Consider the following 21,725-nt stretch of genomic DNA (forward strand, 5'->3'; position numbering starts at 1 on the left):
CACATTCATAACAGTACTTTAATCTGTCTCGAATCGACTTCAAACCCATTTTGCTCTTAATGGGAGTTATTCATTTTCACTTGAAAGGTAATACATGACGGCTGGATATTTAATGTGATGGAATGGCTGCCGATTAACTAGGTGCTGTAACATTCTAGACCGGTTCCCCCATGGCCCACTTCCCATCCCCTGGCCCTTCAAAGGAACCCTGTGTCGCAGGTTTTCGACCTCACAGTGTGATGGGCCCCTGCCTGAACACTACCACAACAGGAGTCCTTAACTAATGGGTCAGGGAATTAAGTGCCCCCTGACTCCCAGAAGGTTCCTCATTCTCCATCATTTTTCATTTTTGCTTACTGATTATCCTCTATATATTAACAGTTCAAAAGCATTCTACAGATGGGGTGAGAGGAGGCATTAGGTGTTACTTTATTTGGTTCAGCCATCCCTTCCCCAACCCCTTCCCTATTTCCACCTCCGACCTGTAGGCATTAGTTAGGCTCTGCACTTATAGTTAGGAAAGAGCTGCTACCAGCTCCTCCTTCCATTAGAGGCAAACCAAGATACAGATTCCATTCCAAACACCCACTCCCTGTCTTTTTGTTAGTCTGCCCAACCTGAAACATTTTTCTTTTGTAAGACCATGCCATCATCTTGTAAATGCCCTCAGTCTGCCACTAACACCCTTTAGAAAGGTGGTCAAATGCGCAGTTGTGAGGCCGTGTCGGTGGATGAGCCCCAAGGAGGAGACCACCGAGGATGAGACCACCCAACTCATCTCACTCACTGGGAGCTGAAGGGCAAACATAGGGTAGCCCAGTGTGGCATTAGCTTCCTTGTCTGACCAGAGCCCACCCTCTTCTTTCAGTGCTGAATGAATGATGAATTGTGACGAGGTTGCAGAGGTGAGCATTCTGGTTTCAGAAGCCACTATCCTTTCCCCCTGAATGGAGAGGGGAACTTTTATTACTTTTTTTTTTTTTTTTAATTTTCAAACTCCTTAACTTCTCTGGAATTGTAAAGCTTCCTTTGTCAGCTCAAGCTAAGGAATCCTTATAAAGTGTTTTAAAAAATAAAATTGGCACCCTCTCCCTCATACCTCTTTCTCCCCAGTAATACACCAGCCATGCTGTAATATGAAAATGCTGCACCTGCTGGTGTAAAAACTTCTGGAGCTCAACTTCCTTCTATCCTGGACAGCCTGCATGTTTATTAGATCAGATCTGTCTAGTAGTAGACATTAGCCACCTGCAGCTCACTACTAGCTCACTTCCTAAAGATAAAGCTGTGCCATTCTTACAATCTATTAACACCCAGTTACAATCCCATTGTGTTTCCCTGGGTGATATGGGACTGCTCCTAAGAGTTAGGTTAACTAGGCCAGCAGCTCCCTCCTAGCTTGACCTCCGATATTAATATGTCAATCCCTATCAAGACATGGCACCCATGTCTTTATACAATTTCTGTAGATGTGCCAACAGCTGTACAAGTTCTCCAGCAGCAGGCTGGATAAGGGTTTTACTACAGGCCACAGACAGTCTGAAGATTTCTCAAGCTGCTTCTCGCTGAACTACTTCAAAAGGGCCAGAGTCTTAAAATCAATTTCTATTTTAGTTCATCACTAGCATACATTGTAGGCCTAAGTAAATGAGGTTGTATGAATACCAAGAAAGAAAGTATTGTGGTTTTCTGCTTTTGAAGACTTTTCTAAACTTTAACTTAAATTCTAGGAGAGAGTCTAGGAAACATTATTTAAAAAATCAATTACTGGTCACTTTAAGGCCACTATGACATCATAGTAGTTAATTGGAAATACACGCACTTCAGAGACAAGCTTTAATTTAAACAGTGCCTGGAACCTTTGGTTTATCCTGGCAACAGAAAGCCAAACAACTTGAAGGGTTACTACCTGTAGTGGTTTTTACAATAATGATAAAATGAACTGGAAGCAATGTAGTCTCTTACAACAGGGCATGGTCAAGTAAACAATGGTACAGCTACTCTACTGGTTATCAGAAGACATTAAAAATAATAGCTGTGAACCAATGTGGAAAAGTTCTCAAGAATGTTAATCAGAAGAAAAATCAGATAAAATATGCATTACATCATGATATAACTATGTAAAAAATAGGTACTAGGAAAGAAGACTAGAATAAAATGGACCACTTTCCCATTTTCTAAGGTTGTCAGGAAGTTATATTATTTTTAATATTCTAATTAAATAGTTCAGCATTTAAATTCAACTGTCCGTGAAAAAGTTGATATTTGGATCCATACTGTGCAAAACATCAGGTGGTATTTTTTTTACTTTGCTGGTTAAAGCAATTTTCTCATTTTGGCAGTTCTATCATACAAAAATATGTGTTAAATCTCAACGAATCTTTCACGGGTAACATGCTGGGCTCCTGGCACTTGGAAGGGGATAGAAATGTGGTGAGGAGCCATGTGAATGCACGCGTTATAGATTACATACTCTATATAAAGCTAGGCAGATGGAATAGCGACAATGAAATAGTGGGTCAAACCCTTCCACAACCTGATAGGATGTGAGCCATGCATTCCTGGCCAGGCTAACTTTCTAAGGGGTTTAGGCACTTGCTTGTTAGGAGTTTATAGCTTTGCTACCCAACTTGCTTGATAAGGGACAGAAAGGACTGGCATGTCCTTCTTATGGAGTACACAAACTTCAAAGTTGGCTTTCTGGGCCAGAAGCCACCATTTCCCCTTAAAATGTGATGGGCTGGACACTACAAATGACAAAGATAAATACCGAGAGAGGCAGACCTGATCATGACTCTCTATTTTATTCTCTTAGGTTCCTCTACATGTGAGGCAAAATAATTTCATTCCTAATGAAACACAGTAGTCAGTACATGGCTTCCTTAAGGAAGGAAGGGGGGAAAGGGCTTTCCTTAAGGGGGAAAATAACATATGCATGGAGACATCAACTTCCAGATACCCTTTGCTTTTAAAATATTTCTTTGGGAAGCATTTAAACTCTCAAAGTAATTATTTAAAAAGTCACCCCTCTTGTCATACTAATTAGAGGAAGTTGGGAGAAAAGGAGTGCCAACCTGTAATCATGCAAGTTTTGCTTGCGATTTTATGTTCCAAGCAGACAGAATAAAACAAGCCAAGCGGTTTCATATAGGAAGTGACTTATTTTAAAAAAGAGGTTAGAAAAGTATAAACTTAGGAGGCTCATAGAATGGCCAAGTATGGTAGAAAACATAGCCTATATAACTTTACCTATAAAACCAGTCTTCCAATTCCAGTCCTCACTAACAAATTAAAGCCTGAGTCACTGAAATTTTGGCCACAGAAAATTTAAAAGATGTACTTGCAATACCATAGACTATCAGTGGACTCAAAATGCCCCATTTCACACCTGGTGATGTTGTCCGTACAGCTCTGAAGAGAGGTAAGGCATGAAGTGGCCTCGTGAAAAAGAAACCTGAAGAAAAACTGGAAATGAAGTTTTTGCTTCCTCCAATCATCAGCCAAGACATGGACTTGCCCTCCCCCAAAACCAAAGTACTCAGAAGTAGTTTCTGTATTTCATGAGCAGAAGTCATCTCATCACCAATCGGGCTATTGGCATGATGGATATTCTGTGCTGCAGGCCAGCCTCCCTTTGGCCAAAGACCTCCCTTGGGGAGATCCTGGGAATGCGCTGAGCTGTTCGTGTTTCTGGGAAGTTTCTTCTGCATTTCTCTCCTTCATGGTGGGGTGGCAAATAGAGATGGTATACCCCAAAGTGCTTATCTTCCTCCTTATGGGGGCCCCAAGGTGAGCCCCACTGAGGGCCTGGGCTGCTGCTGGACATTCACTCCTTGTGGAGAGGCCAAAGGCAGCTGCCACCTCCATGTCTCAACTGTCAAACTCTTAGCTAAAGTGCCACTGACAGCCCCTCCATCTAAACTTCCATCTCCCAAACCAGCAACATAATGGAGGAGCCAATTAAATGATTATTAATTCATGCTACTTTCCGTAAGCCAGAGGTTCTCATCGCCTTGCATTCCGTAAACCAGCTTGCCACCTGCCCCAGAAATTTACAGCAATCTTTTATCCAACTCCATTGACTAGGGGGAAAAAAATTCACACAACTCCATATCAATGTTTGAGTTGGGATAACTACCCCAGCACACTAGACTCAGAAGCCTCACTAGATGTGAAAATGGTCATTTCAGTTCATAATTACACTGAAATGAAAGGTACAGTGTGCTCTTTCCTTAGCTCTTCTCCTTCAGCTTCTCATGAGCCTCCTACTTCCTCTAGACAACAAAAATTCAATGTTTTCACAGGGTAATCTGTGCTTCTGGGCTCTGTGATCTTTACACTGGCACTGAAAGCGGAGCTACTCTTGGCATTTCCCTGCAATTCCCTCCCCCAGGGGACAGGCTAGGATTTCATACTTGCATCTCCTATGGAACTACCGTACTTGATAAGTGACCAGAGATCTGGCTAAATTCCCTTCCTCCCCTAATACAGAGAACAGCAGTTCCTCTAAAGGATTTGCTTTGCTGCCAACTTGGTCTTTAAACATGCATGGTCTCATTCTGCCGCCGACCAAGCACTTAAAGATTTCAAAGAGGAAGCAGAGGCATGCACTGGTACCCACACCCAGGGGGTGGTCTCCTTGCTCTGGCTACAGCAAACCTGGGCTCCTCTCCTTTCCCTGCCCGAGGTGTGGGACAAGTCTCAAACTCTGGCCCAGTGGGGTTAAGAACCTTCAATTCAGAGCACAGTCTCATTCTCTGTAACTCCAAGTTGTGCTGCCTGTGTACATCTCTAGAAAGCATTTTCGAGAAGTACAACCACCTACTCAAGAAATACAAGAATATGCCTAGTTGGGAAGAATAAGACATACAGGTATCATCAACGTATAAGACACGTCTTTGTGTTTCTATAAAGGGCTTCAAGGAAAATTTGAGTAATACTACAGATCGGTGTAATTTGTACTCTGGGAACCACTAATTATTTTTCTCTTCCAGGTCGGATGTGAACTAGATAGGCCAGCACTTTGGAAATCCAGAAGCTCTTGGTGTTGTTATTATTATTTTGCTCTTTATTTGGAAATAACTGTAGATTCACAGGAGGTTGCAAGAACAATCCAGAGAGGTCACGTGTCACCTTCCCTCGTGTTACTTTTAGCCTGTGTCCAGAGAAAGATTTCTAGGCCTTCAGTCACTTTTCATTGTGACTCTGTTTCTCTGACCAAGCTTCTCTCCAGCTCAGAGCCTGGAGCCTGCTTCAGATTCTGTGTCTCCCTCTCTTTGACCCTCCCCCACTCCTGCTTGCTCAGGTGTTCTCTCTCTCTCTCTCTCTCTCTCTCTCTCAAAAATAAACATTTAAAAAAATTAAAAGCAGGAAAAGGGGTGCCTAGGTGGCTCAGTAGGTTGAGCTCCTGACTCGACCTCGGCCCAGGTCATGATCTGTCCCACTTCCATTCCTGCTATCCAGGATAATATCTGCCAAGACTCAAGACTTATGCCTCTTCTAGGCACTTCTGCCTTTCAGGAAAGCTCAGTACCTCTTGCACCCAGCAGGGGCTCAGGACCTGCCATTCAGTTAAAGAAGACATAGTTCTCGAAACCTCATGCATGTCACAAGATTGCAGCCCCAAGTCTGAGTCAGAAGTCCCTGAGGGTTTGATAAAACAGAGCAGGCTACACACACACACACACACACACACACACACCCGCATCCTCAAATACGTCCGATTCAGAGAATGTGCATTTCTAGTGAGTTTCTAAGTGATGCTAATGGCCCATGGACCATACTTTGAGAACTGCCATCAGAGTCAAAGTTTTCTGTAATTGATGGGGACCAGAATTAAACGAGGGGCCTGGCAGGTGTGGGTGGATCTGCCAGTCCACTTCCAAATGACTGTTGCCAACAACACACTCTCATCATCTGTGCTCATGGAAGAAAACCAGGCCTGATCTCAAAGCTACAGGTTTCCCTCCTCAGACCAAAAGTGAAAGATTAAATATGGCTGTCCCTCAGGGAACATGCCCCTTCTAAAACAAATGTAGACACATTTTCAAAGTCAGAAATTCAGAAGGAATAACTTCCACATCCTCTGTTGGTAGTATAATCCAAAATAATGACAGATCGCCTTGCATATGGCAGTCTCGTTCTTTCCATGTGTCTTGGAAAACCTCTGGGAAAAGAGGGCAGACACCTATGGGGTCTTTCCACTTTGCAGGAGGAGGAAGCATCTCTTCAGTGCTGGCGTGCTGGGTCTTGGCACCTGCAGGCCACACCAGCCAAGGGTTCCCTTTGCTTCAGCCCTGACAAGGATGCAGAGATCCATCCTGGCCCCTGTGTGTACACGTCAGCCATCTGGGAAGGGAGGACTACACCATGTGGGGTCTCTGCTTTCCCAGTAAGCAGACTCAGGGAGGGATGGTGGGCCCATGTGGACTGATGGCTAGTGTTCTCACCCTGCATCTTTGGGGAGAAAACAGTGTTAAGCCCTACATCAGAGGCATCAATCTGTTCCACTAATTCCTTGTTGAAATATGCATAAGGCTGCTTAACTGTACTGAGTTGAGCTCCCAAAAGGCCATCCTACAATTTGATTTTGAGATACCTTGCTCCCTCTGTATCAGGTTTGTGAAGGAACCACCAGTCCAAACAGAGCCACCAGCCCCTGCCTCGTTTAGACCAAAATCTGCTGTCAGTTTATTTAATAATTTCTAGACACTGGGCTGCCACCATGAGCCTAGCCTGTGTGCCAGAAGCTGGGGACCAAAGGGCCAAGCCCTGACTCCTCACTTTAAGGTATAAGTCAGCCTGCCTGCTTCTGGCCTCTTTTGAGTCCCCCCCCACCCCCACCTGCCCAAAGTATCCTGGCTTCTTCTGGCACGGCCTCTTGAGCTGTGCAGAGACGCCATGGGCAGCTGTGGTCACAGTGTCCCATGAGGATGAATGGCCATGGTCGGAGGAGAAGCTAGGGGCTGCACTGTCACTCTGCCCCCTGGCTTAATTACAGGACTATGAAGACCACAGATTTGGAGAAAACCAGAACGGGAAGGACCTCAGAGACCCTTGAACTGACAAGAGGAAATAGTCCAGAGGTGTGAAATGTAGGTCAAAACAAGGGGGCAATGTGTGTCATTCAGAGACCAGGCCAAAGTTAATTAACAGAAGTTCATCCAGTCCCCATCAAATTGAACATTAATTAGGTTAGTTAGGGTCTCTGAGCCCCAGCACAGCACAGTCTCCCAAAGATTGGAAATATAACAATACTCTTCCAGTTTTTTCTCTATTCCAAACCTATTTTCCTAAGATACTTGATGCATTTTCAGAATGAAAGTGAACCTGTGACAATAAGCACATAAAATCCAGATGCAGCATGGTGACAGACACCAAGAACTCTGAAGTGAAATTCTCAGTACCCTTTCAAGTCAACTTCCCCCCATGATCTGCCCAGCTGTCCAGGGTTTGTTTGTTTCTTATTTTTGTTTGTTGGATTGGTTTTTTTGTTTTTGTTTTTTGTTTTGCCAGTCCAGGTTCAGCATGAGAGTGTGAGAATCTGTACTTGGGGAAGAAAGACATCACTCAGGCCCCTGCCTGTAAGGCTGGGAAATGGCAATGATTCTCTACTTTCTCCTGTGGGTTTAAAGTACCAAGAAGAATGGAAATGTCTCCTTTGGTAATTCTGCACAGTACAGAGAGAGGGGGATTTATGTCAATGCTTCTCTCAGTACCGAGTCCCCATGTGCAGTGTGTTCAAAGTGCTCCAAAGGGCTAGGACAAATGATCTGTGCAAAAGGGTCAAGATGTGGTCCTAGTGCACGTTTAGGGATGCCTTAAGAATTCATGTTTTCCACATGTCACTTTCTGTTTTCCTAAGACCTAGTTCCCTTTCTACAAAAGCATCAGCTTCCCTTGCTAGGAAACAAAGCACAGTGATTTGCAGTGCTGGCCACACACACCCTGGTTCCACAACCTGGCTGTGTGACCTCGAACATTTTACTTGACTACACTGAGCTCTCAGTTTCCTCATCTGTCAGTAGGATAACAGTATCTACTCACAGCGTTTCTGTGAGGCAAGAGATCAGGCATACAAAGCCCACCACAGAGTCTAGCATATAGTAAGAGATCAAACATTGTTGCTATGGTTTCGTTTTTAGAAGTATCTCTGGGAAATAATATGGTTCCATGTGTGGCCATGGCATGAGGGGGGAAGCCTAGTTTTTAAAGAAGCATGGACACCCTAAATTTGCTTTTCCTGTACATTAACATGGAGCAACGATCCTATTAACCCATGGGTTTGACGTCTAAAGAGTAGAACAGAATAGCTTGGACTTGAAAGTGTTTGTAATCATGCTATTTTACCAAATCGATTGTTAATGAAACATTCAAACAGTATCAGGCACTTGCTAAGTGCCAGAGATTAGAGAAATGAATGAATGCTAGCTACACTGGGGTGAGAAGAAGAGGCAGAACACAGAAGACTGTTAGGGCAGGGGATATACTCTGTGTGATACAGTGACGGACATATGTCAATATCCACACAATGTATAACACTAAGAGTGAATCCTAAGATAAACTATGGACTGTGGGTGATTTTTGATATATTAATGATTTATCACTGGTTTAAAATAAAAAGTACCATTCTAGTGAGTGATGTTGATATGGGGGCACCTATGCATATGTGAGGGCAGAGAGTACATAGGAAACCCCTGTACCTCGCTCTCAAATTTACTGTAAACTTAGAACGGCTCTTAAAAAATAAAGTCTAGGGGCACCTGGGTGGTTCAGTCGGTTAAGTGTCTGACTTTGGCTCAGGTGATGACCACGTGGTTCATTGAGTTTGTGTCCCACATTGGGCTCTGCACGGATAGTGCAGAGCTTGCTTGGGTTTCTCTCTCTCCTTCTGCCCCACCCCCACTTGTGAGTGTGCACACGTGCACGCTCTCTCTTTCAAAATAAATAAACTTAAAAAAATAAAGTCTAATATATTAAGCAAACAAACAAAAATGAATGAATACCACAATCTCAGATCATAAAGAGCTCACGATCCTGTTCGACAACTACAGAAAAAGGATCTTCAAGTCTTCTCCAATCTTCATATAATAAGAGAAAGCAATTACGTTATGTGTTCTTTAGCTTTATGATGTGGGGACTATATCCCTGATCCACAAGGCAAATTGGGGTTTGATCACAAATCTGACAACTAGGTGTTCACCATCTATGTGCCATACTTCTCTAGTCTGCAAAACACAGAGAACGTCAAGCCAAAAAGTCTGTGGGAGCCTAATGAAAATGCTCGGATATCCCCTGAGAAAGGCACTATGCAATTTTTTTTCTTAAATCATGATCATGATTCTGATAACAGAGGTGCTTCCCTCATTGGCACAAAAGCTAAAAGTGAAACAAAGCAAGATGATTCACACAGCCACTTTGCAAGAATAATACGCTCTAGAAGGTATTCTCAGTAGTGGTAAAAGAATAATTTGCTCCTTAATCTACATTTCCACTACCCTTTATCCATACCTTGATGAGAATTCTCATCACATTATGCCACAGCTATGTGATTATGTATGGCGTCCCTTCTCGAAGAAAGTGAGTTCTTTACTTTTTTGCTCATTCCGTATCTGCCTTAGTTTATCTTCGCTAATTTTGTTACTGCGTGAAAAAATATTTTCTCAACTGATGTGGTCCCTTTCCCCCTCTTACAATTTACAATATAAATTCTCAAAGCCAAGACCTCTGTATTACTGGAACTCAGGCGAGTCCAGATATACACCACACCCTATATCTATTTTTGCTTTCCAACATAAAAATAGTTTGAATGGTTTGTTTCCAATTGTGAGGCAGAATTCTGCCTGCAGTGACTTTAAACAGCCAAGTTATACTGAAAGTGGCCTGGAAAAAAAAAAAAGGTGGGGAGTGGCGGTGGGGGAGGGGAACAGAGGACTCTGGAAAAGCCCACATAGCTGCACAATTCCCATCCGTGTGTGAAACGTAAAACCAAAAATGGTTTCCGTTGGCAAGAATGTGAACCACAAAGAAGCCATGCGAGCCAGGCTCCCAGCATTCATTCCCTCACACACACCCTACTGCAATGACAAATTTACTTTTGGGTGAGGTAGAAAAATGGAACCAAATGCCAGAAGGACATAGACTTAGGCTGAAATAACTTGTGTGGAGGGTGGTGGTGAAGAATAGCCTGGTTTCCAGTCCAACACAGAGCTGGGATGGGGGAGCCACTCAAAGGTACCCATTCGAATCTGCAAGGGCTCCTCCCTGCTGTCATCACACAGGGCTCTGCCAACACAGCATGATGGACCCTAGTCACACAGGACCAGTGTGGTACTCTAACACCCCACCAAGAAAGACGGCCTGGTACTGTCTGACCCTCATGGAAAAAGCCTAAGGGGCCCGTGTGAACCCCTTAGGCAGGCTCCTGACCCATGCCATCTCCATTAGTCGGAGACTAGAGGAAATCTTTCTAAGTTACCGGCATTCCAACTTTAGAAATGAATATTCCCCAAGTTTCTGCCCTACTGTGGAGTTCCAGAACTGCAAGAACCTATTCAGTCCAAACCTGCCATTTTACAGATTTTGAAACTGAAGACCAGAGACCTAAGGTCGAGCAGCTAATCTTGGCCTTGAGCCCTGGGCTTCTGACTCCTAGCAGGTAAGTGCTTTTCCAAACATAGTGCTTCCTCTCAGCATGCACTTTCTTTTGTCTTAATGGACTCAATTAAAAAAAAAAAAAAAAAGGAAAATAAAAAGGGATTTTTTCAGCCCCTGTCCAGTCTCTGTCACAGATTACACTTGAGGCACTAAGTTCCCCCATATAATGGCATCCCTATTTATACAAAGCTATAAACAACAGGGAGAATAGGGGGAGGGCTGGTAATAGATTTCCACTAGGATGTGCCTGACCTGCTTTTTTTCAACCTCAGTAATTAGAAAGGCAGTGGGTCTGTAGGAATTATTCATATGCAGCAAGAGCCGTACACTATACATTTATGTTAAACATGTCAAACCCGATTGAAATCATGCCTGCCAGCACCATATTCCATAAACACATTTTTCCCTCACAGTCGCCCAGACCTTGCCGTGCTGCTAATACCTCCTTTAATAGCAATCTTCCATAGATTCAAATCAGGGACGCTCCACTGCACTAATTGCTCTGTGTTAGGTGAGCATCGTGGATTAAAAAAAAAAATTAATAAAATAAAATCCCTTCAAGCCATTCCCCTAGAAAACAACACTCAAACTACAACTCTAACTCAAAATTTTACAAAAATACAGACATGGACATCAGTGGGGGATTGCTGAAGCATTGTCATGTTGTCATTTTCAGTGGAGCTATTGCCCCATCTTTGTTTTTTAAAGCACCAACACCCCCTGTTCATCTCGTCTCAAATTAGTTTAACTAGACCCAGTTTAGTGCTCTGTGGCTGGAAACCATGGCGGCTACAGGATTTAAATAACCACCTTGCTACGACTCTTTGCCAAGAGTTCAATTTTTTCCCCTAATTATTGGTGATAAAGCATCACATTAATTGTATATCACTTAATTTATAGCAATTAATGGTTGATTGGATAATCACTGCATTAATTATTGTTCAGTTGCTGACACTGGGGGCTCTTCAATCTAGAACACACACTTTTAAATCCATAGCGCTAAAAGAGAAAGAGGGATCGTTTTCATGTTTCAAAAGAGAAAACCACAAAGTTGGACGGTGGAAATTGCTGCGCATTAGAGAAGAGACTCAGCTTCAAAGAACATTCCTGCACCTTCCGTTGGCCCACAAGAGTGCTTTACACTCACCATGAGTAGATGTGACCTCCGGAGGGTTTACCAAGGGCTTGTACATACATGTACCACCACCTGCCATCATGGAACCCAGGTGTGGTGGTGGGTGTCACCCACCCATGTTTTACAAATGAGATACCCAAGGTTCCAAGAGGCCAAGGTCATTTGCTGAGTGCTGGGCTTCCTGACTCCAAATCTAGAGAGTTCTTTCCACTTCACCAACCTGCTTTTAGACTAAGATGTGGACTGACCAGGAGCCACATTCATGGTGAACAATCCCACTCATTTTGCACATACAGGTGGCTCTCATGTTACCGTTACTGCTGTACAACTTTAGGAGAACGCCACTCTCCAAACTCAGAATGGAGATGGAAGCAAGATCAAATGATGACACAGAAAAATCCCATTCTTAGAGAGGTGGGACAGAGTACTGGTAGAAACTCAGGCTCTGGGGCACATGGGTGGCTCAGTTGGTTAAGCGTCCAAATCTTGATTTTGGCTCAGGTTATCATCTCAAGTTTCGTGGGATAGAGCCCTGCATCAGGCTCTGCACTGATAACATGGAGCCTGCTTGAGATTCTCTGTCTCCCTCGCTCTCTGCCCCTCCCCCGCTCATGCACACGCGCGCACACACACACACACACACACACACACTCTCTCTCTCTCTCTCTCTCTCTGTCTCTCAAAATAAATAAACTTAAAAAAAAAAATGAACTCGGGCTCTGCCCTAAACAGCAGGGCCTGTCTGCAAATCTGAACCTCTCTGTGGGCCTCTTGGCAACCCGCATGAGCTCAGCTCTCCCAGACTCAGTTTCCTTCCCTGCACAGTGACAGGGGGGAGAGAGACTTCCTTGCACAGTGGTGGGGGGAGAGAGATAGGGCGGGGTCACTTACAGCATCTCAGAGTGAAGGGTGGGAACCAAATAACATGTGTAAACATGTGTAGGGCTTCCCAAATCTCTTTCCCATCGTGGCGCACACAGAAAATGATGGCAAACTAGTATCAACAGATGAAGCTGCCACTGACCCTGGCCTCAGGAGCCCCCGCCCCACCTGGCTAACTGAAGGGCTGCAGACATCAGCAGCACTTGTGCATCACTCCCGGCACGCGTGCTGGAAAGGATAGTTGTGACACACCAGAACAGTGCCTGGCACACACTTAAAAGCTCAGTGTACCTGTGATGCGTACTTTCAGGGTGAGTTTTAACTCCTTTTGAGTTTCTGTGGCTGCACTGTCCATATTTAAAGAGCCACATTTCGATTCATTACAATTAAATACAATTTAAAATTTGGTTCCTCATGGGCACTAGCCACAATGTAAGTGCTTAACAGCCACAGTGGCTAGTGACTTTTGCATTGTACAGTGTAGACACTGAACATTTTTATCAGCCCAGGAAGTTCCAAGGGACAGCACTGATCTACGGGAACACTGTTCTGATGACTATGGCTGTTCCTAAAAGCCCTGGCTGTTCAGGACTATGTCCCCTGAAAGCAAGACCTGTCATCTCATGGAACTTGCGATCGGTGGCATTCTGCTTGGGGTCCTGCACAGGGTAGGGACCCAGCCACTGACCGTGGGGTTGACGCTACAATGATTCAAGTCACTATCTTGCTTGCTTCGTTGCCAACTGAGGTAAAAGACCTGACATCTAAGTAATAGAAACCCAAAGAGGGTGACCGACGGACACCAAAAAGGAAATCCGGAGTCCTAGTCCACCATAAAAATAAATGACTAAAAATTTTTAGTAAAGATTATCCATTCCTGCACAAACCCCAAACTACATAATCAATAGCTGAGAAAATGCCAATTATCCAGGCTCATTTGAAATATTAATCTGCACCGTGAGCGGCCACTAATCAACAGTACAAATTGTGAAATCACTATTTATTTATTTGCTGGGAGGAAGCACTCCCCATCACATTTAATCAGATAGGAACAGCTCAATTTGGGGAATAAATGGAACAAACGCAGATTTTTTTTTTTTTTTATAAAATAGTAAGGATCCCAAAGAAAGCTAAGAAGAGGTTACTGGCACCTGTATTGATTCCAAGATCAAATCGGCTCAAGTACCTTAATAAAGCCTGTCATTACACACTCAGACAACATAGACAAAATTATGTTTCGGGTCAAAAGAGGATCATCTGCAGGAGTCAGGGAAGAATTTTCCCTTCCCTCTTTACTACTACTGCAACTCGTAAGGTGTACCACTGAGTTACTCATCCATTCCCTCCCTCTGCCTCTCTCCTCTCTGGCTTTTGGAGAAAAAGCGCAGCCTGCTGCTTGAATGAATGAATGAATGAATGAATCAGTGAATGAATGAATGAGAAAGTGAGGCCTTATTAAAGATGTTCATTTTTGGGGCACCTGGGTGTCTCAGTCAGTTAAACGTCTGACTTCGACTCAGGTTGTGGTCTCACACTTCACATGAGTTTGAGCCCTGTGTCGGGCTCTGTGCTGACAGCTTGGAGCCTGGATCCTGCTTCGGATTCTGTCTGTCTCTCTCTCAAAAATAAACAAACATTAAAAAAAATTTTTTTTTAAAAAGCACGTTCAGTTTTACGGTGTTCCTCATTGCCTAGCGGATCCACTAGCTTGGTGTAGACACACACCACTGAATTTATAAACACCCTGAATGTCATTTAATTGAACAAAGCTTGCCCTAAACCAGCGTAAGAATTAGAGAAGCCCAGACCAAGTGTTTGGGACAGCCTGGCGCACAGCAGGAATCCTGCACGTGGCAGTTACTTTCTGTTGTTTACTGTATCCGTAGCACACAGAATGCAGGAAACACACACCAAATATCGTCTGCACGATCCTCCTAAGTTCTCATATGTTGTTCCCCCTCAGCTTCTCAAAATTCCTAGCAGCCACATGCTTCCTGGCAAGAGTTTCACATTCACATGAAAGGACCTGAAGAAAAACTGTACTAGCTTTCCTCATCTTATTTATCTAAATTATTAAAACAACAACAACGACCTGCCTAATCTAAAGCTTCCTGCTTTCCAGGTAGTGTTCTAAGATTCCCATATTCAAACAATCCTCACAGAGATCCTAGGGAAAGTAGGCACTATTTTTAATCTCCGTCTCACGCGAGGAAACTGAGGCACAGAAAGGTTAAGGTCACATAACTAGTAAGTGGCAGACCCAGGATTAGAAGCCAGGGACCCAAACTATGAGAACAAAGGACAGATGGTGTGGAAGGTGACTGGGCCTTCCAACCGTGCGTGTGAAATCCTCTTCCCCGGTTCACCTCTGAGCAGGTACGTTTAACTGCTGTCTGCAAAGTCCGTGTACATCTCGCCCGAACAGCGCAGCAGAAACTGGGATCTTGGTCTGTGCAAAGCAACACCAGACAATCCTCTGCAGTCGAGGCCCTGGAGAACAGACATCCGTGCCCTGCCTCCCCGTCTGCCCTTGCAACTCTTCCCAGGGTGCTCGGCCCCCTCCCTCAGCGCCTCTGGAGCGCAGGCCCCTGGCCACCACAGAGTCCGGCTCGAAAGGGGACGATGAGCAGGATGGACACTGAAGTCCACCCAGCGTGCCCGTTCACCCACTCTGCTGGGTCCTGTTGCTGTGTCCCAGGAAACACTGAAGAGGCACATCGCCTATTCCGCCCCCTCCCTCCTCAAATTTGGAAGCTGTTAAGCTGCCTCTCAAATTTCTCTTTTACAGACTGAATAGCCCCAATTTCTTCAGCCTCTTTTCAGAGGCAATATTTCTCAGCTTTCAGTCATTTTCATGGCTCTCCCTGGCCTCTCTCCAAGATTCTGTATCTTGTTTAAATAGTGAAGGCCAACACTGAACATGATTTAAGAACAGCCGTGCCTGGAAAAGTAACAAAGGCCCAACCAATACAGACTCCAGAAGGTAAATATTTTCTCGAAAAAATACAAAGTATTACAATATTAATAACAAAAGGCCTTAAGAATTAGGTTGACCAAATAAAATAATTTCTGTTCCCTGTCATATCATTTCCTCTAATAACTGTGGTGGTTTCTGGGAGACTTATCTGTCCTGAGAAGTCTTCTCAGAAACAACTTTGCTACTTCTCAAAACACCCAAGCTTTTCTTCTCAGTCTCCGCTCTTCTTTCCTCCAATACAGCAACCCCATCATCACGAGAGATGCCTGTTCCCCTTCTCACAACATCAAGTTTTCCAGAAATAGCACTTCCTTTCCTGACTTCAACTTCTTCTGCTTTTGGTAACACGTCCTTCTGCCTGGCTTCACTGCCTGCCCCACTCTGGGTGCATTTCAGGGGGTGGGCGCTGGCCCTGGGGACAAGGTAGGACACAAAATGTGCAGAGCCCATCCAGGCCCCTGAATGCAGGATGGAGCCCACCCTTCACTGCTGACCCCTCAGAGTTTTGGGAGTGATCCCAGTCAAGGTCTGCAGGACAAAGCCTTCCACTGGGCCTAGGGGCAGGAGGACTAGGGGACTGGACCTTCCATGGAGGAAGAGTCACATCGAGGACAAAGCAACACTGGAGAAATGTGACCTCAAAAACACAGAAGCCCCTGGCACAGAGCCAGACACCTGGATGCTCAATAAACAAGCTGGCTCTTGGGCCATTTAAAGAAAAAGCTTTAAAAATTCTTCAATACAACCAGACAGAAGGAGAATGATGCTGACCATTCAAAAAAGCAAAACCCAAATCCTTCTCTCGCTGCACAGAGCCAACACAGTTTTTCTGGACACATTAAGGATGCATCTGCTCCCTGACCCGTCGGCCTCCCTCCTCCAGGAGAGACAGATGTCAGGGCCCTGAGGGCAGCGCACACGCTACCTGTCCACTTGCTCTGGTCTTTCTCGCCTCCACTCTCCTGGTCTTTAGCAAGCTCCTCTGGGTCAGCAGGCGCTTCACTGGGCCCTTCAACATCTTCAATGGCTTCTTCTGAAACAGAAGAAAAGCAAAATGTCAAGGATTAAAAGTAGACAGAAGATGAAGGATTCTTGGCTCCTAGTCCAAAGAATCACCAAGCACAGCACACAGAGGCCAACGACTGTGCCTCCTCTCTCCCTATGGCCCTCGAGAGGCTGACTGCACTCCGGATATGTTGAGGTCTAGGGAAGCAAGTGGGGCCTTCCCTTTCCTACTCACTGGCATGAGAATGACTCGCTCTAGACATGGGGACATTAGGTATTTCTCTCAATCCTGTTGAAGAAATAACTCCATCTAAATGCCTTAAGTTGCATGTGTCTTTTCCACCCGAAAATGCAAAACAGGAACCACATGGTAGCTCTTGCTTGGCTCCAACCCCAGTGTGTTATGGATTTGAACTAGACTAGACCCTATCACTGACCCTTCAGAGGCCTCACAGTGCACAGGCCAGACCACGGCAGGAGGGGTTTTTTTTTTTTAAGTCACTCATAGTCTCAAGAGTCACAGAATATCACTGAGAGGATTTTGTTAATGTGAAGAGTTCTAGAAAACAAACAACATCTGTAGGTGTGCCAGGCATCAGTGGCAAGGTGCTAGATTTGTAGAGAAAGGGGGAAAAATTGTAACAGAATCATATATTTTCCTTTTGAAGTCAGTCCATTCTTTACCCACCAATGGTTTAAAACTAGCCATGGAAATTCTCTCCAGCTCAACACACAATGCTTTGATAGAGACAGAAGAATGGTCATTTCAAACACAAGGTTACTCAAGTCGGGAGGAAGAAGAGAGATATTCTAAATGCTGAGGCAAAGGAAGCAAGACATTTCTCTCTTACTTTCCTGGCCCTCAGGATCATTATCCAAAACATTCATTAAGAATGGATTAAACAAGGGACACATGACTGGCTCCCTCTGTGGAGCAGCTGGATCTCGAGGTCGTGAGTTCGAGCCCATGCTGGGTGTAGACATTACTTAAAAAGAAAAAAGAAAAAAAGAATAGGCCTAATGAATGAATAAGGCAGGCAAAGCAAACGGAGGTGGGTGAATGACAAAATTGTTAGCAGATTTTGAAGAGCACACCTTCCTAGGTATAGAGACATGAGAACCTGGCTGCCCACATTAATCACTGGGGTTGGCACTAGACTGGGTGCACAGGGACTAGGTACTGGATTTGGGGCTCAGACCAATGTCACTCTAGGTCCCTGGAGCCATGACCCTGCTTTTCAATGTTTCAAGCTGTTACCTTCCCCAAACCTCCAGAAAATAGCTTCTAAATTTCATCACACAAAGAAAGTAAAAGGAATTAAAAGTAAATTGACCCCAGAAGCTTTATAAAACACTTGAGGAAGAAAGTATCTGTTTAGAGTCAGATTTTCCTAATTCTTCCCAAAAAGACGATGGAAGTCCGAGGACTGGAAAACTGAACGAGGGAACATTCTTTCTTCATTACCACCAAAAGGGCATTTATGAGGCAGTCATGAGGAACACAAATAAAATAAGATAGTGCTTATTTTCATCTGCAAATAATAGGCCTCCTTATGTAATTTCCATGTCTCCTTTGGTCATACTGCATAGGCAAGGTAACATCAAGTCTCCCCATACCCACACTTAGTTCAAACAGAGAAAAATCAGGCAACCATGGTTTGAAGTCAATCTGATATACAGTGCCATATTAATACTGTACATCGTGTAGGAGAGAAAAAAATTTACATACAAGCATTATTAGAGAATAACACATAAATTACACAGTATTATAGATGCATAATCTTAATTGTGTCCGGGCAGAATGTCCAATGCACATTTTTACACTTTTGATAAAACTGTTCAACACTGTGATTATAAAATTCATCTTTGAATGGTGATACTAGAATTCAGTCAATCAATCTTAAATTGGGTCTACCCAAAGGAGCTAAGGTTCTTAAAATATACTCATTTGTCCCAGTACATGCTATGATACAAACTATGTCTAGTAATGTAGACATTAATCAAATTTGATTATGAAGAGATGGCTGAATGGCCCCTCCTCTCCATCACACACACTTCACCTTTGATGTAGACAACCTGACATCTAGCAAATAGACAAAACCCTGATGTGGTGAACAGTGCCTGAAGTGCTTCTCTACAAAAGAAGGAACGAATTTGCCCACTGGGAGGCACCTCCAAAGGCCAGCACCCTTCTCCTCACCATCATGTGGGCTGCAGCCATCCAAGCAGAGAGTTAAGAACTCACAGTCACTCTGGCACTGACCCCACTTCTTTAGCCTCTCCAAACACATCTTATTCAGAAGACAGAGAGTGTGAAGAATAAGCACATCGGTGATGCACTGAACAAGGAAACCGCACAGTGCTTTGTGAATACTCCTGGAGCCCTCATTCTCTAAGCCTCGGTTCTTTGCTTTCTTCCCTCCCTACCCTACTACAAGGAGAAAAGTGAAGGCAGCTAAATTCCACTGGGAAGCTGGAGGGCAGAGGTTAATTCAGGAACTTATTTTGTTTCTCTTTCCCTCCCTCCACCTTTTTTTTTTTTTTAAGATTTAAAAATCAAATCCTCTTCTTTTTCACCTCCTACTATCATTTGTCATTCATTCACTAACAGGCTGTTATATGCTTGGTGGAAGAAGAAATGATTAAGAAACTCCTGGAAGAAGAAGTTATTAGGAAACAGCTTCCTTTGCAAGAGGACCAGTGTCACCCCCAACGGAAAACCAGGTCCCATTCGGCTGAGCAGGCACTTCGCTGCAGTTCCACCTATGACCTACAGGTGTCGCCCTCTGCATGGCGAGGCCTGGAAGGGCAGCTAGCTGCAGGAAGCAGACACCGTCTGGGCCGCCCAACCTGAGCATGTGGAAATAATATACGTCTTCAAGTGAACTGTCTGGTCCTGGGGAAATAAAATAGGACATTCATAAGCAGTTACACCATCTGTCTTTATACCATCATCATCAACAGCAAGAGGAAAAATATCTCTTTAAAATGGATGAAAGCCCAGGCTGACAGTAACCAGAAAACTGTGAGCTCTGAATACCAATAAAGCCAGAAAAATGATTAAAAAACAGAGATACAAAGTACGAATTTGTCTGGACAGCTCAGACCCACAATGCTTTGCAGGCGGGGTCTGTTTGATTGGTTACGAAAGCCTAAAGAAAGCCCACTAAGACCCAGGCCTCGCCTCATCCCCCTGCACTGGAACCACATGGGGACCAGGGGCGCGATGGCATCCAGCGTTTTAACAGAGAGCATATCCACGCTCCGCGCTGCTGGCACTGGTTATCCAGCCTGTATTCCCTTTAGGAATGTGTATTTGACACCCACGCATTGACGGAGCACGGGGTTGGGGGGAGGGGGTGGCAGTTTCTCACAGATCACAGATTGCATTTTCCACCCGTGAGCTCAGTGGCAAAGGGCCGGGGTCATTACAGGCGTCGATGTTTTAAATATATATATAATACCAGCTACTGACAGATGGTGGAAACAAGTGAAGACTTGAAGGGCCGACGATCTGGTTTTATCTGGAAAATCCTGTCTTTCCCTCCGATGACGAAGTTGCTGCCCTTCCCTAAGACACCCAGCAGCCACTTTGCCATGTTTAAGGCTGCAACAGACAAATCAAAACCATCTATTCTCCAACAGTCTAGCGGTATTTCAGAACCAAGCAGAACACCCCAGGAATGTTTTTTCAAAGGCAGAGCCAGGACCTGGGTGAGGAGGTCATCTCTGCTCCCTGCGCCCCCCACCCCCGTTCCTGCCAGGGGGCAGCAGGCCCAGCGCAACCCAGACAGAACGTCTGCTTTTCAGAAGACTTCAGAGAAGGTGCTTCTAAACCCGCTACAGCAGAAGGCGACTTGGATGGATACACCCCATAGTGGCCCTCAAACCGAGGCACCCCTCCTATGTGAATGTATTTTCATGTTAAATGGCTAGGAAAACACAAGCAAATCTTGAATAACTGTGAAGTCTTCCTGGTATCTCTTCTGCCTTCAAACTCCACATAAAACTTCAGCCTCCATTGCCTGAATGTCTTTAAAAAAAATCTATTTCCATCACTACCTCCTTTTGACAATGGCTTCTCCCAGACAGCACTGACTAGCACTGGGGCCAAACCCAGCCCTGCTCATTCATGTCTCCTGGCTAAGGACAGAGCCCTCAGGTGTAAGAATTTCAGCAGCTACATATATTCTAAGAGGGAAGGGTTCTTGGGGGCAGCTAAGGTTTTTGAGGAGATGATACTGCAGCTCCAGAAAGTTCCCCTTCAGTCAGGGTGGTTTTGCTTACCACAAATGCGAAAGGTTGTCTTAACACACCTTCTACGTATCATGTTGGCAAAGGTGACTGCGAGATTCGCGACTTAGGGTGAAACCTGCTCCCAGAGGAGGTGTGCGTGCCAAGTGGCAGCCCCATGGAGATTTGCAACAATTTTATGAACAACCTGGAAACGGGTATGTGAAAGGAGCACCGGGCAGAAGCAAGCACAGAGGTGGCATCATCATACAGTCTGCACTCACCCTGGCCGCATGCACTCCCCAAATGCGATACCCAGAGAACTTGCCAGTTGCCCCCAAAACCAATGCCGTTCACCAAATAACTGGGGACGGGAGCTGCGTTCACTGGGTGTTCTTTACCAATTGCTTACAGACTTAAAGGAAGGGGAGTCAATCAATGGCTAAGACTAGTCCCTCTGTTCCTAAGTCTTAACAGGATAATGTAGAACAATTCAAACCTTCCCCCAAACCTGACAAAGCTCCCAATAGTGCCTCATTGTGACAGAATTTTGGAAATTCTCCTAAGAATCAGGGTGTCTGTACCCAAGGCTCTCAGGCGATCACGTCACTTAAATAATACAACAATCTGGGATCCCTGAAGAATGAAACTGTTCTTTCCTTTTTCTTTGGGGTGAGCCATATTTGAGGGTGGGGGTGAAATAAAGTGCATTTGCCTGTCGGCAGGCTCAAGAGCTGAGAAACATTAGCTGTCATGAACCACAATCAAATCAGGTTTGAAATATTTAGCAGTGGCTTGGAAAATGCGGTGGTGCAGCTCTGACAGGCGAGATGTGCA

The 21,725-nt window shown here is 44.6% G+C and overlaps 1 protein-coding gene across 8 annotated transcripts in view; it reads right to left on the minus strand.

The window, feature by feature from the left end:
- Positions 1 to 21,725, minus strand: part of ZFHX3 (zinc finger homeobox 3) — a 249,841-nt gene that overhangs the window by 29,998 nt on the left and 198,118 nt on the right. For 7 of the 8 annotated variants that reach the window (XR_007147319.1, XM_047835197.1, XM_047835196.1 and 4 more), the window contains one exon: positions 16,576 to 16,683. Coding sequence is in view for 7 of the 8 variants with exons in the window: in XM_047835197.1 (XP_047691153.1) it covers positions 16,576 to 16,683 (108 nt within the window). In the remaining variant the exon portion in view is untranslated. The remainder of the gene's footprint in view (positions 1 to 16,575; positions 16,684 to 21,725) is intronic. The other variant, XM_047835199.1, reaches the window with a different exon arrangement.

The sequence above is a fragment of the Prionailurus viverrinus genome, chromosome E2 (genome assembly GCF_022837055.1).
Source record: "Prionailurus viverrinus isolate Anna chromosome E2, UM_Priviv_1.0, whole genome shotgun sequence".
Taxonomy (NCBI): Eukaryota; Metazoa; Chordata; class Mammalia; order Carnivora; family Felidae; genus Prionailurus; species Prionailurus viverrinus.